Here is a 16,974-nt window from a genome sequence, read left to right as displayed (position 1 = left end):
AGAGACCAGGACTTGACAAAAACGATCCAAGTTCGCCAATTTACCACCTCCTCACCTAAGCCGACGACGACGAGCTCGGTACCACCTCCCACAGATCTTTCAAGGTGTACCCGTCTTTGATGGATTCCATGGCGAAGCCCAGCTCCTTGCAGTAGAACGGCTTCCTCCGTCGGCCACCGGGATCCGATTCGGCTAGGTATGCCGTAAATTTACCATTGATTTCAGCACCTGTCGTCTTGTCCAATTCTTCGATGTCGTCGATAGACTCCGACGGAGACCGAGCTACTTCCGGTTTCTGTTCATAAAACACTCCAAAGAGGGGTGTCTCGGTGTACACAGTATGCAGCGACAACAACTCCTTGTATACGTCCGTCAGTTTGTCCTGTGGATCAATGCGGAATCCGAGCACATACGATCCGGCCGTATCCAACGTTTGGATGACCAGCGCGGGACCATACTTTGACTCTCGAATGCGAATGTCGGAAATTTGCATGTAAGGGAGCGATATATTAAAGCTATTATTCATTTCGGCAAACCAGACCAGCCGGACGATCGTCAGAATAAAGATACCCAGGTTTCCCTGATCGCTGGACAGGTTCCACACTCCATTGACGGTGTTGAAGACCTGTTCCTGAGCTAGCACATTCAACTGGCCACCGTTGACGATTGCCGAACGCAGCTTGAGCTCTCGGTACAGAAAGGAGGCTTGATAGAGTCGATAGATATCGAAGATCGACGAGAAATGCTTCGTATTGTTCACGGTGAGATTGGTGAAGATGAACTCAAACCGCGAATTATTGCCGACGCTCAGGATATGCAGCGCCTGGGTAGTTCCTCGTACCTTGGAAACCACCGTTTTAGTGTTCATCGTGAGAACGCAGGTGAAGCCAATCGATAGGCTAAACCGGTTGGAGGTGACCGAGTACCAGATGACCCGGAGGTTGGTTACCAGAAGTCGACCGCGATCACCCAGGTTGCCTTTGGTGTCCTCTATGGAATCCAGAATTTCGAGTGGTTGCTCCCCACTGCGGATGGTCTTACAGCTGCGGGAAGGAGGGATAACTCGTGTACATTGCATATCGATATACGGATTATAATGTTACGCCCAGCTTACATGTTGGTAATATCGAACTTGATTTCACGATCCTCCCAAACCGGTTTTTGATTCATGATTATTCAACTTGCGGAATCTGAAGTCTCACTCAAAGTAGGTATAAGCGGAAAAACTGTTGTGTGTGCCACGATCCGTTTCCAAGGAAATCAACCAAGGAAGAGGGCCACGGTCATGCGCATAGCTTGCCGCCGGTAAAAATTATCAACAGATGGTTCATTTATGGCTTCAAGAATTTTCTTTTAATATCATTAATAATAATGTTCAGACGGTTGATCGTCGTCCTCGTGCCAGCGTGGACTCTAACCAACCGGTATTATCCTCGGATTAAATCCCTATCAAGAATGTCCGCCTGCTTTGATGTTGACATCAGAGTTAATCGCAATCATTTTGCCAGAGCATCCAAACAGGATCGGTATTTGTTTTCTTTGTGGTGTCCTTTTTGGAACTAAGAGGAAGAGGAGACAACTGGCTTCTTTTTGTCTGTGACGTGTTCTTCTTCTCCGTGCAAAAACAATTTCATTGTGGGCGACGCAGTCGACTGTCACAATACAAGAAAATAGATTCCCTGTTGTAAAAATTCGCGCATTTCTATACGTTCACCTGACCAATCAGACGCTGGTTTGCGTTTGACAAAAAATTGGTTCAAAAAAGCCCCCCTATTGTCTCCTCTTCCTCTTAATTTTGGACGTCTAAGGACGTCCTCTCGCCACCAGAGTCTGTATTAAAAGTTAATTTGAGTTGGAGCTTACGACCATAAGCCCTGTAGCGTAAAAAGCTGGATAGATTGTTTGAGTGTTGAGTGGTGAAATAAACAATCCAGTTCCAGTAACGATGGCCGCAAATACAGGGCGCAACCCAGCGCACAACTTAAGCGTGTTGATGCTTCGCAATAAAAATTTCCAACACCGGGAAGTACACATCAAGCAGGAGATTGACTGCTATCGGGAGTAAGTACCTACATACCTTAACGATGAAAACATATGTTGGTGGGACTGTTGTAATGAATCCTGCCTGCGCCGACTGCTTTCTCACCCCCAGTGGGTCTGGGTTCAATCCCAATTACACAAATTCAATTAGGGGAAATGTTGGCTTCAGTAATACCTTAACCTATTATCGTCGGGGGGTAAACAATGTCCTTGAGAGCTTTATTTTGGCATGAGGATACATTGTGTTTCAGAGCATCTATTGGCCAAGTTTGTGTGCTATAGGACTTTGTTTAACCCCTGACGATAATAGATTAAGGTATTGCCGAATTCTCTCGGCACCGTTGTTGTAGTTTGGGTTCCAAACCGCTGAACAATACTCAAACGTCGATCGAACAAGCGAACAAGTGAAGTTTTTAGCTATCCTAAAAATGAACCCTAATCTAGACCCTAATGTTCTTGACGCCTTATCAACAACATATGCAATGTGTTGCTTGAATGAAAGCTGCGAATCCAAGATCACACCCAATTCTTTCACCTGATTCACGCGTTCGATTGTCGAGCCAAGCAGGTCATAGCTAAATATTATCGATTGTTGTTTTCGTGAGAACGTAATAGCACAAACGAAGTGACAGACGACTAACTGGCGAAAAAATCAATTAAAATATTTTTTTTTTTTTGCTTTAGAGAGATTTTCAGCCTTGGGCTGGTTCATCTCTTGAATACGAGGGGTGGGGACTTCAGACGGGAGTCCCCCTAATTACAGAGCTAATAGGAAGGGGAGGTGAGGTTCCAGAGGAGAACCCCGAGGATACGGAGTTAGGAGATGGTTGGGAGCTCCAGAAGGGAGTCTCCATAATAACAGAGTTTTAATATTTCAGAGTTGGGAATTTTCCTTTAATGCTACCGATGTTACTGTCCTTTTGGATTATCGTGGTCAAGTGGTCAAGTTCCGTGTCCTGTTCCTTTGTAGTCGCTGTGTTTAATTTTAGTGCCGTCATTCGTCCATTTCCGTGTCCTTGTACGTACTTTGCTTGGTTTAATATCTTCGTTCATCCGTGTCCGAGTCAGTATTTGTTGCCGAGGTATAGTTTTGAGTCCGAATCATTGTCTCAATATCCCTGATGCTATCTGAGATCCCGTAAAGGGAACGGGGTCCGTGGTACTGGGGGCATTCGCATAAGAAATGCTCCACTGTAAGTGGAACATTGCATGTCTCGCACTGCCGTCTGAATCCGCCTCCGCCTCTCATGTTGTGGGAGACTTTGGTATGTCCGGTTCTCAACCGAGATAGAATGACTTGAAGTCGGTGTTCAGGTGGATCCTCCCATTTCCTGGTATCCCCTTTTACCTTCCGGATAAATAAGTCTCGAGATCGCATCCATTCGTTAGTCCAGCAGTTCCATATAGTGATTGTGATCCACCGCTTTATGTCCTGGGCCGGAACCTTTCTGGTGTAAAAGTTGGACTGTCTTCCGGATGTCGCCAGGTGGTCGGCTTCCTCATTATCTCTGATCCCACAGTGTCCGGGGACCCAGACAAAGGTTGTTTCCTTAGGTGCGAACTGCTGGATACCCTGGATCCAGGGGTGTTTAGCTGTTTCAGACTGGAGAGCTGCTAAAACACTTGCAGAGTCGGAGAATATGACGATCGGTTTGATCGAGGGTAGGGTGACAGCTACGAGAATGGCGGCTGCTTCAGCAGTGAAAACGCTGCATGGGTCTGGTAGTCGGTAAAAGGTGCACAGCTCCGGATCGGAAATTCCAATACCAACTCTACCGCCCCTCCGGGATCCGTCGGTGTATCGTACTTTTTTTTTTTTTTTTTTCATTTCGTTTATTTGGAAGGCTCAAATGTTATAAAAATAACTTAGCGGAGCCGAGTACATGGAATACCAATGTTAGTACTCAAAATACAAAAAAAATATATAAAAATGCATTTTATCATAGGATTTTTCTGGGTGGCGATCGAAGCGGCGACAAAGCGATCTTCTCCCGTGCACGCAACTTCTTTCTTTCCTCATTTTCATTGAACCCGAATCGTGATCGCTGCTGCTGCTTCTGAACGTCGTTTCCCGTTGCATGCTCTCCGCTACTCTCGTCGGTCGTCGGGGTCGTCACGTCCATTTCGTTATTTTCATTCAGCATCTCCAACCTCGTGTCCGTTTCCTGGTCGCTAATGACTAGCGACGCACCTTCCACCACTACACCAGCATACGTACTGCTGCTGTTTTGTTTTCTTTCACTTTGCTGCTTTCCTTTTTCCTTAGGTTGCTTCTCCGCTTCCTTCCCAGCCTTCCGCATGGGACAGGAAAGCTTCCGGTGTCCGTCCGCCTTGCACAGAAAACAAAGATGTTGCCATCATAAAATATATTTCCTTTGCGATTGAAGAAATGTAATGACGTGGGGATTTCCTTCTTCACATCCATATATATACCGCGTATCCATGTATATACCTCAAAACACAGATCAGATGGAAATTTCTCCCGGATGATGCGTTTAATTTTTCCATATTTCCCCAGCACTTTATCCAGCTCGTTGTCGGGTACCTCTAGTGGCAAGTCATACACACGCACATATTGAATGTATTCACCAGCATGCGACATGCGTACCTTTGCCGTCGTTCCATTCGCATAATGGAAGATTAAATCCTCCGAATTGAACGTCAGAGCATGGAGCATCGCTTCCTCTGATTTGAACTTGATGAATACTCCCCTTTCCTCACCAATGCGATAAACAGCTTCCATTTCACCCCGATCCGCGTCGAGTGCTTTGGCGAAATTTGCAATCTCTCCGATGTTTGGTTTAGCATCATGGTGGCTGAAGCTAAACACATCTTGCACCGTAGTAACAAAAGGCACCGAACTGCTAGCAACGAACAAAGAGCAACTATATAATAGCGAGTCTCGAAAACAGGCTATCGCGTGGTTCACACCGAAATAAAAAATCGACTGCTGCTGTAGACAGCTGTGGGACAACTGGTGTATCGTACTTGATGATTGTTGTATTTGGTTCGATGTAATTCGGCTACTGTTCTCACTAGCGCAGGGGTTCCCGCCCGGAAACTGTTCTTTATCGCCGGATCGATGGACAGACCGGGTGAGTTCCAACCTCTGGCTCCACACCAGTGGACCCTGGCTACAGGGAGGAGCTCCAGGTTAGCGGTATTATTCAGGAGATCGTTCGCCTCCATGAGGAGGGACACTCCGTCACTTGTCCCTGTAGTCTTTTCTGCAAAGCCAATCGCTTTCTTGCAAACAGATGCGACAATGTTTATTAGGAAAAGTAAAAAAGTGTTCCGCTTTCTATGTCTTAAGGCAAAAATGTCTGCTCACAACCTCGCTCACAACACCCTTTTTGACGTTCTCCTATTCACCACCAGAGGCTGAATCGATCGTTAAGTTCCCATACGCCTTTTTAATAGAAACTAAACGATCGATTCAATCTCTGGTGATGAATAGGAAAACGTCAAAAAGAGTGTTGTTGTTGGAAGGAAATGGCCACAACAGGCGAGAACAGCACAGGGAATCCGATTACCGCGTGGGGAAAATGTGATATTTACTCGGACAATTATTCGCGACACAACCTTTCGATTGCAAACGTGTTATATATTATCGGCAAGGAAAAAATTTCAAGAGAAATAACAAAAAAGGTGAGCATAGGGCGCTTTGTAATTTTAGTTCAGTGGATCAGCACCCCTATGATAAAAATATAGATACGTTCAACACTCCTCCTCGCTGAACTACTGAACGAACTCTCCTTCAATCAGCTTGGCTAGCCCTAGATCCGCTGCATACTGATTGATCTTCTGCGGTCCTAAAGGTTTGGTGAAAACATCGGCCACCATCCTATCAGTTGGACAGTAGACCAGTTGAATTAATCCTTTCGTACATAAGTCCTTCGCATGATGTTGTCGAGTATCGATGTGCTTGCTGCGCTTGTTTTGGCGCTCGAGGGAAACGAAGTCGATACAGCTGCGGTTATCTTCGTTAATCGTCGTTGGCTGTTGCTGTTCAACACCTAATTCGGACAACAGGCGTCGTAGCCACACTGCCTCCTGTGCCGCCTCCGATAGCGCGACATATTCTGCTTCCATAGTAGACATTGTGACACAGTTCTGCTTTCTACTACCCCAGCTAACCACGGCGCTTCCCAACATAAAAACAAATCCACTGGTAGACTTGCGGTCTGAGGTATCTCCGCACCAAAGTTCCATCGGTGTCTTCGTCACGGATCTTGAGGGCAAGCGGTTCTGGATATACGCAGCAGCAGCGATTGCCTCTCCCCAATATCTCTTGTCCAGGCCGGCGTCGAGGAGCATGCATACCGCCATTTCCTGGAGCTAGCGATTGCGCCGCTCCGCTACGCCATTCTGCTGCGGTGCGTAGCCTGCAGTCAGCTGCATCTGGATGCCTTCATCTCGATAGAATTGCTCAAGCTCCTGGTTAACGAATTCTCCGCCACGATCAGACCTGATTATCTGTGGCTTTCTCCCAAATTTATTCTGAACCATCCGCACGAAGCTCATGATGCATTGTTTCGCTTCGGATTTTTCTCTTAGCAAATACATGACTACGTACCTGCTAAAATCATCAATGATGGTTAAAAAATACTTCTTTCCACCGGGAGTCACGTTGCTCATCGGACCACAGACGTCCGTGTGGATTAACTGGAGCGGCTGCGTCGTCTTTCGCTCGGACTGTTTGGGGTATGGCAACCGAGTCATCTTCCCTTCCATACACGGCTCACACACTATCTTGGCACCACAGTTCACGAGGATCAAACCGGTAGCGAGATCTTCCTGTTGGATCTTCTCGAACACTGCAGGGTCACGATGCCCGAATCGTCGGTGCCATGTATGCTGGCAGTTCACTGTATGGAACTGGGGGGTTGCGACCGCTGCAATCTCTGACTCACTCAAAAAATAAAGTCCACCGCGCCTCTCTCCCAAGGCCACGACTGATTCCGCTTTATCACGCACTTCAACACTGTTCTTCGTGAATAGCACACTGTAACCTTTGTCCGCCATTTTACTGACTGACAACAACCCACCGTCGAGGTTCGGCACATACAACACTTTGTCCAGATTGATCTCAACCGGCTCCCCGGTTCCGTCAATGCCTTTCACGGAACCACAGCCAACACCACCAGATTTCGAGCGATTTCCGTCCGCCATCACTACCGTAACACACGACTTTTCCAGCTTATTGAAAAAATCCTTCACTGCTGGTCATGTGGCAAGATGCCCCACTATCGATTGCCCACAACCGATCCACTTTTGCCACGGCACAGATGGCTTCGCTCTCAACGTAAGCGGAGAAACACACACTGTTATCTTCGGGATTTTTCACTTGCTTAGCCTTCGCCGGACGTTGGCCGCTACCACCCGGTTTTCTGTCGGATGGGCCTCCACTACTGTTCTTTTCTTTCACACTTTGCCACTTACGACAGTCAGCTTTAAAATGTCCCGGCTTTTTGCAGAAGAAACACACTTTGTCTTTGTTTACATTCTGCGTTTTGAGCACTTGTTCGCCAGAAGAAAACTTTCCACTCCGTTCTTGCCGCTTGTGAAATTCGTCCATCAACTTTGATCGCACCAACTGCATCGTAGCGTCCGCGTCAGGTCGTGCTTCGAGAGCGGATGCCAAGAAATGATAAGATTCTGGCATGCTCCGTAGCACCATGGCGATCTTCAGTTTCTCAGCCAACTCAAGTCCAGCATTTGTCAACCGCTCGAACAGTGCATCTAGTTCCAGCAAATGTTGTTCCACATTTCCGTTTTCACTTAACTTTGCATCGCACAGCCGATTTAGCAGCGATAGCTGCGACGATGCTGTCGACTTTTCATGGTATGCCTTCAAGGCAACCCATACCGCCTTCGCACTGTCACTGTCCTTAATTAACACATATTGACTTTCGTCAATGCACAATCCCAATGTGGCACGGGCTTTTCGGTCAGCTTTCGTCCAGGCTTCAGTAACTGGCTCCGGCTTGGCATCAGCCACGACATGCCAAAGATCCTCCCGGATCAAAAACATCTCCATCTGGAACTTCCAACTGGCATAGTTGGAGTTCCCAAGCTTGCTGATTGCAAACTTTCCCGGATCCGCCATTTTTCACTCAATCACGCCGGTAAATCACCACCAGGCAACAAACCGCACGACGACGACGCCAAAAAAAAACAAACGACCGAACTTTCTTCCGCGAATTTTCTCCGTTAAATCGACCGAGTTCCTCGATTCCTCACTGGGCCCATAACCTGTTGGAAGGAAATGGCCACAACAGGCGAGAACAGCACAGGGAATCCGATTACCGCGTGGGGAAAATGTGATATTTACTCGGACAATTATTCGCGACACAACCTTTCGATTGCAAACGTGTTATGTATTATCGGCAAGGAAAAAATTTCAAGAGAAATAACAAAAAAGGTGAGCATAGGGCGCTTTGTAATTTTAGTTCAGTGGATCAGCACCCCTATGATAAAAATATAGATACGTTCAACAGTTGTGAGCAGAAATGTCTACCGTGAGACAGGAAACGGAACACCTTTTTACTTTTCCTGATAAATTGATTTATCAGAGATGCTACAAAACTTGATCTACAGTTGAAAAATATAATTCTGTAACGTTTTTCAAAGATCCTGCTAGTGTTCAGGAATATTTTTGTTGAGAAAAATAGAAAATTAGAAAAGTGCCTTAGTGGTTATGATCTTCCGGATTGCTTGTGTGTGAATAGTTAAGGTACAAATCAATTCAGATCTGTGGAAAATCGTACAATAATACAATTACCGATGGAAATTGGCAAGATATTGAATTAAAAAATGCTTTAATTTGCGTTGTGAAAAATAGTTATTCTGATGTAAACAAACGGTTTGGTTGACGTTTCTTCTCGAACTCGCGTGGCGCACTCTACGTTGGTGGTGCATTAAAAAGGCATATAGAAACTAAGCGACCGTTTCAGCCTCTGGTGGTGAATAGGGGAATCATCAAAAGAGTGATGAAAGCTGAAATTTTCACCGTGAGAGGCTCTTTTCATGCACCATCAATGTAGAGTGCGCTAGCCGATTTTGAAAGGAAATGTCATCCAATCCATTTGTTTACATCATAATGACGATTTTCAAAACTCAAAACAATGTACATTTTATTGTACAACTTGTAAATTTCCATCGGGAGTGGTCGTATTTTTCGATTCTGTACAGATCTGAACTGATTTACAGCTGAAATAACCACACATTAAAAATCCGGAAGATCATAACCGCTGGGACAATTTAATAAATCTTAATTTTTCTTATCAAAAATATATGGAAGCACCAGCCGGATCACTGCAAACCCGATACAAAAAACAAAATATTCCACGTGGATGATGATTTCAAGCACCTGCGGTGGATAAATTAATCAGGAAGGTGAAAATATTGTCCTCCTATGCTTCACGGTGAAAATTTCCACCATCATCACTCTTTTGAGTGTTCCCCTATTAACCGCCAGAGGCTGAAACGATCGCTTAGTTTCTTTTGGATTCGCCTATAGGAAACGGAAATATTTTTTATCTTTTCTAATTAATCCGGCTAGTGCTTTCACATCTTTTTGTTAAGAAAATTGAAGATTTATTTAACTGCCCCAGCTGTTATGATCTTCCGGATATTTAATGTGGTGTTATTTGAACTGTAAATCCGTTCAAATTAGTGAAAAATAATAAAATAAGACCCCTCCCGATGGAAATATGCAAGACATGCATAAAAATATCCGTTAATTTCAGATGTAAAAAAATGTAATTTTGATTTTTTTTTTTTTTTTATGTCTTTATTAAGGAGACTTTCTATGTAATTTTGATGTAAACAAACGGTTTGATTGACGTTTCCTCTTATAATCACCTAGCGCACTCTACATTGGTGGTGCATAGAAACACCCTATGGAGCAGATTCGTAGGAAGATTTTGAGTTCATCTGCATATGATAACCGAGGAGCTTCGATGACCAGATGCACGTCGTTGAAGTAACGGTCCCATGTGGCTTCCCTGAGGTATACCTGATGTGGCGAAGAAGCTAGCTGATCTGCAATCTCCTATGACAACCTTTAGTTGCCGACCGGTAAGATATGATCGAAACCAACTCAGAAGATTAGATTACCGCATACACCGAGCCTGCCGAGTTTAGCAACCGCAATAGCATGGTTGTCGAATGCTGCGGATAGGTCTGAATAAATAACGTCCGTTTGAACCCGATCCGACATGCTTTCGGTTATATACGATGTGAGACACAGCAGATTGGTGGTTGTAGAGCGGCCGACAGTAAACCCATGTTGATCAGCACTCAACTACTGCTTCCAATGGGACAGCAACGGTTCCATAATCTCTAGCTCGAATAGCTTCGAAACGGCACTTAACGATGTAATTCCTCGATAGTTATCCACAGCTCGTTTCCTTCCTTTTTTTGTGGACGGGAAACATGTGCGCAAATTTCCGGCAAGATGGAAATATGCCACTGGAGAGAGACATTCGGAACAGTCGAAGAAGCGGAATTAACAAGCTAGCAATATGTCTCTTAAAAATACAGATGGAACTCCATCAGGTCCAGGATTGAAGAATGACTTGAGCAGAGTCGCGGCCTTAGAAATCATCTCAGCATTAGCATTAACATCAATTGCACCCAGCATTTGATCATTTACTGGAACGTTTCTGGCAGCCAGCTTAATATGGTCGTCAGTTAGTATCTCATTAGTGAATACATACATACTGGCAAACTTTTCGGAAAAAAGGTGGCATATATCCTGAACCACAGACAAACAGACGTAACTCTTCATTGTGTATCTTCGTTCATGCATTTAACGGTTGATTTGAATATTATCAGTTCCGCGAACTACTCGCCGCAGCGCTGGCATTGGATCACTTTGACATTTCTATATATTCTATAGAACTTCTATGCAATATTGTTTACGAGTTAGCGAGCAAGCTTGTTTTCCGCGAAAGCCAGAGAGATGTCGTTTATTTGTCTATTTGTTATGGTTGCATCAACAGACTAGAAATAGTCCCAATGATGTGTTGTAAAAAAAGTACAGATTATACAGACGACTTACATATACTACAGTTACTACAGTTACAAACGAAAATAACTAGGAAAGCATTGTCAAGTTACTAAAAATTTATAAGTCTTAAATTTTACACTTAGCTGTTGGGCATCAAGCGCCTTCGGTCAGCAAAAAAGGCAGAGAATCTTCGGCGAAGCATATTCCGTGTCAAGTGGAAATCGAACATCGACGCTACTCGGTTGAACACTAGCTGCAAGCCGTAAATAGCGCTCCCTATGCTATAATTAGTTCGAAGAAGTGGAAGTCTCAGCATAAGACTGTTGCGTAGTGATCGAGGTTGAACATTAATGTTCACTTGTTGCAGAATTGCTTCGCAGTCGATTCTTCCTTGCAGAGCATCGGCGACGGTTAAGGCTCTGAAAACATCTCTTTGTTACTGAGGTTATACGTTTTGAGATACTATGTTTTCAAGAACAAGTTTTTCTAAGAGTTACACACTTAGATTTTTTTGCCGAGATGGGCACCACCGAGCAGCTCGGCATTTTATTTTGCTGGAAATTCAGCAAAAAATATGTTTGTTAGCTGAGATCTCGGCAAAATTCCCGTTTGTTAGCTGAATCTCGGCAAGTTTTTCACTGAGATCCAGCAAAATAAAATGCCGAGCTGCTCGGTGGTGCCCATCTCGGCGAAAAAATCTAAGTGTGTACGTCTGTTTGTCTGTGCCTGAACTGTGGCAGCACCATTTCCTTGTTGAATTCCATAGACGATGGGAGGCCGGATTCCCTACGTTGTTCGTTCACGTAGTTCCAAAAGGATTTCGGGTGTAGCTTAAGTTTGCGCTTGATGCCTCGTTGGAAACTTGAAAAGCATTCACGACTGACTCGCTGGTACATGAGATTCAGCCTCACATAATGTAGTTTCAGAGGAAGCGTGCGATACTTCGTAAATCTTCTCAATGCTGCTCTCTTGATTGACTTCAACCTACGTAGCTCTCTCGTCTGCCAGGGAGGGTGAGACACTTTGTGGTGAGTTCTTTTCGGAACGTGTCTGTCAATGACATATGCCAAGACGCTGCAGCCTCAACGTCACCGAGCCGAGGAAATTAATGGAGCCCTGTCCTGTGTGCTCACGAAGCAGAGGTCCAAACTACGATCATTTTCGTTAACTACATGGTTAATTTGAGAAAGAGTTGCTGCGCTATAGTTTTTGAGAAGGCTAATAATGCCGGTGGAAGCATAACTGTCCCATGTTACAAAACACAAAAATGAGCAAACTGCAGTTAAAGATTGAAAAGACGTTTTGCTGCTATCGTAAAATTTCACGGAAAAATTTGGTTGTGCTTCGAAAAACTAACGTAATACAACTATTCCATAGAAAGTTTGTCAAAATTTTGCATAAAAAGAAATTTTTCCATGACAAAATCTTCTGTGACACTTATGCTGCGAATTTCTCAGACGAGTTGAAAAATATACGCATATCTGTCGTATCTGTCCCACTGTGAACAACTTCTCAGGCTTCTCAGTTGCTGCTGTTGTTATGTTTGACACTTCGTGAGTGACGGTTGGAGTTTTTTCTTTAAAATGGTTGATTTCAGTGCCAACATTTCAAAGGGGCGTAACTACATTAGTGAACAATGGATTTAGCCGTCGATTTCTCATAGAAACAGGCTCACTCATGAAAGTTAATGACACCACAGAGACACAGACAGAGGAATGTTTCATCTACCAGCTAGCATTGCTAATTTGGAGGGGTGAGCATTTACTTGCGAGATATCGACGGCTAAAGCCAATGCTTACAAAAGCAATTACGCCCCTTGGAAATGTTGACACTGATTTGAATGTGGGCCGGAAACGTCTGCCATAGAAAATTTAAAGCAGTACGGTGGTTCCAGTGGTAGTGATAGCTATTAGTCTTTAACGAGACAATTGCTCCTGTTGGCGCATACGCACGATCATTTCCAGTGTCTGCATGTACACGTTACACGTACAGTACACGTTGAACTTATTCAAGCCTCGCCCGTATGTGGACATCATGAGAAAATTGTTTTTCTCAAAAAGGACGATATGAGCTAGGATACGCAAGCAACATCAATAGTGAGGACCTTAAATACTGCAAACTGTTTTCCAAGAAATAACTCCAGCTGATCGCCAACTATACGTTCTCTACTGAAGCTAACGTTCTCTGGAAAAGGTTTCCTCGTTGAATTTAAGTAGATAGGAAGGCCTCTCTGTTGGCAGTTGTCGTACCTGTTATTGGAGAAGACGAAACATCATTTTTAGATTAATTTTACCATTTGGGTAATCGTTTGGATCTTGTAATATGTTTACGATGTATTATAACAGACTATAACCTTTGAAGAATTTCTTATACATATTAAAAATTGGAGCAGTGGGACAGATATGCGTCCATTTTTGCAATGGGACAAAACGACTTCACAATTTTTTTTTTAAATTTGTCTAGAATAAACAGCATGTTTTAATATAATATTTTACAAATATGTATTGATTTATAACGTTAAGCATCATAACCTCAAAAAAGTCAAAATGTCACATGGGACAGTTATGCTTCCACCGGCAGAATAGCTCCTGCGTGAAATGTAGAGCTATCAGGATCTGGGTACAGGAATCCGCTATGAGATGGACTCCACGAAACGCCTGGCAGATTGAAGTCACCAAAAATTAATATCTCATCAACTGGAGTGGCACTTTCGATAACTGTGAAAACTGACCGACAGTCAGTATCGATGAGTTCATTGTCCCGGACTCGATCAGGTGGAATGTACAGAGCGCATAGAAATAGTGTGCGATCACCCAGATTGATGGCTGTCCAAACCTGCTCCACATAGTTCCATGAATCGTTCTCGATGGCCTTTGCCTCCAACCCGCCACGGACAGCTAAAGGACACCCCCACCAGTAGATTTACAGCTGTTGTTAGGATTCCGATCGGAACGAAATACCTCGTAGTCAGGACCGAAGGATCTCACAGCGAAACACCTTAAGTCGCCTGGAGAAATTGGTGCTGCTCTTCATCCGAGACGACTGTCAAGCCGAACTTGTATGTTTCGTTGACGGGCCCGACAGTTGCGATAATTATGCGGACAGTTTCGAAAACTTCAGACCGGATCAGAAAAACTTGGTATCCTCCGATTTCCGAAATGCTGACCACGACAGTATCGGGGAACTTCTTTCGAATTTGGACTGGCACATGATACTCGTCCCTGCCGATGTCAATGCAGCTGCCCAAACGCTCTCGCATATTTTGGCTTACGTCGTTGAGCGACACGTTCCGAAAAAAAGTTCATAAACAAGGTAATCATCATCCTTGGCAAACAAGTGAACTCCGTATGTTAAAGTCTTCCAAAAGAGCCGCGCTAATAAAATACACCAAGTACCACACCCTACAACTCAAGGACCATTATGCGAGGATCAATCATGCGTTATCGTTATCAACGAGATGTTCAACGGAAGCATCGATCACACCCGAAAACTTATTGGAATTACGTGAATGAGCAACGAAAGGAGTTTGGCCTTCCATCGACTATGGTACTGAACGGCGAAGCAGCTTCATCCCTTCAGGACATTTGCCGTCTGTTCTCAACCAAGTTGGCGAGTGTATTCTCGGATGAGAACCTACCTGACGAGTAATGTTACAATGTCTGGTCAATCTTTGGCAGCTATGAATATCGACCCACGCTATGATAACTAGGGCGACTTCGCAACTGAAGTCTTCAGTTACTATCCTGGACCTGACGGAGTTCCTTCCGTCTTTCTCAAGCAACACATCGATAGCGTGGTGGCTCATCTCTGCCTTCTGTTCGAAATGTCCCTCTCCAGTGGGGTGCTGGAAATCAGCTGAGATGTTTCCAGTGCATAAGAAGGGATGCAAAAGAAACATCGACAACTACCGCGGCATCACATTGTTGTGTGCCATACCTATGTAAACTGTTTAAGTTGGTCGTTATGGAACCATTTGTCTCTCACTTCAAGCAGCACTTGAGCGAAAACCAGCATGGTTTCATGACAGGGCGGTCGACTACTTCCAACCTTCTGTGTCTCACCTCGTACATTACGGAGAGTATGACAGACCATATTATGATCAAACAGATGTCATCTACACTGACCTATCAGCCGCCTTCGACAAGTTGAACCATCCTATAGCGATGGCCAAACTGGATAGGCTCGGTATAAACGGCAGTCTCCTACGATGGTTCGCATCCTATATCTATCTGATCGTCAGTTGGAAGTTGCAATTGACGAATGCCGATCTCCTTCGTTCCCTGCCACTTCGGGTATTCCGCACGTCAATTTTGTGTATTTCAACGACGTCAATTTCGTCCTCGACGGTCCACGACTGTCGTTCGCATACGACATGAAAATCTATCTCCGAATCCGAATCATCGCTGACTGCCACCTTCTCCAACCCAACTCAACGCTTTTGCTAATTGGTGCCAACTGAACCGCATGGTTGTAAATCCAACAAAATGTTCAGTAATCACGTTCTCACGTGAACATCCAATTACATTCAGTTATATCCTAGAAGGCCTTGACGTACATCGTGTGAATCACATTAAGGATCTGGGAGTCATCTTAGATTGCCAACTCACATACAGCCAGCATATCTCGTACGTGATCAACAAGGCATCCAGAACGCTCGGCTTCATTTTGCTAAGAGTTTCACGGACATCTACTGTTTGAAGTCGCTTTACTGCTCCCTCGTCCGGTCGGTGTTAGAATACTGCAGCCCTGTATGGAATCCCAATTACCAAAACAGTGTACAAATAGTAGAGTCCATTCAACGACGATTCATCTGGTTTGCCCTTCGACGATTGCCTTGGAGGGATCCTCATCGTCGAGCACGGTGTTCTGGACGTGCTGTCGAAGCTGAGTGACTATCTGCTGCACATTGGCATTTGATGTGATTGTTTGGCACAATGATGGTTTCTGACTTCGACCGTGGCACCATTTGTCGCGCCATGGAGTTGAACACGGCTAAGAAACGACGCCTTATGGCGGCTTTGCTCCCTTCATCGGTGATGGGATCGCATGCTTTAGGAGATGATATTCAACAAATATATGGCCTGGTTCGAAGCATGCCTCGTAACATTACCCGAGAGGCGTACAATGACGTTGCAGAGCGGCTGTTTGGTTCCCAGGATAAAGCTGATGCTTTGCGAATTGCTTATGAACTGGTGTATAACACGGTAGGTTGCAGTGGATTGGAACTTCGTTTGGTTTAAGTATTTGGAATTTTCGAAATTATAGGCAAAGCTTCAACTATCGGTTCAAGATGAAAATTTGACGGGTTTTATCTACGATATATAACACAATCGAACTTCTACGATAACTCTGATTTTGAAAGATCTGCGGTACTGGAAAACGAAGAACATAGATCTTTACCAGCTTGTGGTCAATTTCTACGGTAGGCTGGCCGGTGTAGTGCTAGCTCGGAATGATCGCTGCCATGGCGAGCCATCACCGACGCGACGAATCAGAATCAAACAAAACCATGTGTATCACACCGTCGAGTTGAAGTTTCCGGAGTTTGAGCTGAACTCCGACATCGAAGCAACAATAAATACGATCAATGTTGCAACCCGGTTTGTGTTTTTAACAGAAACGGATGATAACCTCATACATGGCCGACATCATCCTTCTGACCGTGGAACAACATTTTGACAACGTTAATAGCCGTAACTGGCTCAACCGCACACTGACAACTCGAAACATGGATGCCTTCCATGCAACATTTATGTATATCCGCCGGAGGTTCTACGTCTACGAAGCCCTGGTCAACTGCGAATTTCCTGGCCTGTTGATTGTAAATAATCTACCTACGTTTTCTTTTATGGAACCAGAGGATTTTACCGGCTTAATTTTCGTTCAACAGGATAACTAAACTCGCCTAGATGGAGTAA

General features: G+C 44.6%; 1 protein-coding gene and 1 pseudogene across 1 annotated transcript; one reads left to right on the top strand and one right to left on the bottom strand.

The window, feature by feature from the left end:
• Positions 1–42: 42 nt before the first annotated feature.
• On the bottom strand, positions 43–1,212 carry BBS5 (Bardet-Biedl syndrome 5 protein). Its single transcript, XM_065235549.1, has 2 exons — positions 1,115–1,212; positions 43–1,043 (listed from the first exon to the last, which is right to left on the bottom strand). Exons 1-2 carry the CDS (start codon positions 1,168–1,170, stop codon positions 56–58), a joined length of 1,044 nt encoding a protein of 347 aa, XP_065091621.1. The 5' UTR covers positions 1,171–1,212; the 3' UTR covers positions 43–55.
• A 733-nt stretch (positions 1,213–1,945) lies between these two features.
• LOC135712572 (uncharacterized) lies at positions 1,946–16,955 on the top strand (annotated as a pseudogene).
• Positions 16,956–16,974: the final 19 nt, after the last annotated feature.

Source organism: Ochlerotatus camptorhynchus, unplaced genomic scaffold, assembly GCF_037179485.1.
Source record: "Ochlerotatus camptorhynchus isolate MF236.1 unplaced genomic scaffold, CSIRO-AGI_Acam_v1.1 ptg000493l, whole genome shotgun sequence".
NCBI lineage: Eukaryota > Metazoa > Arthropoda > Insecta > Diptera > Culicidae > Ochlerotatus > Ochlerotatus camptorhynchus.
This window is presented reverse-complemented; position numbering and strand designations above follow the sequence as displayed.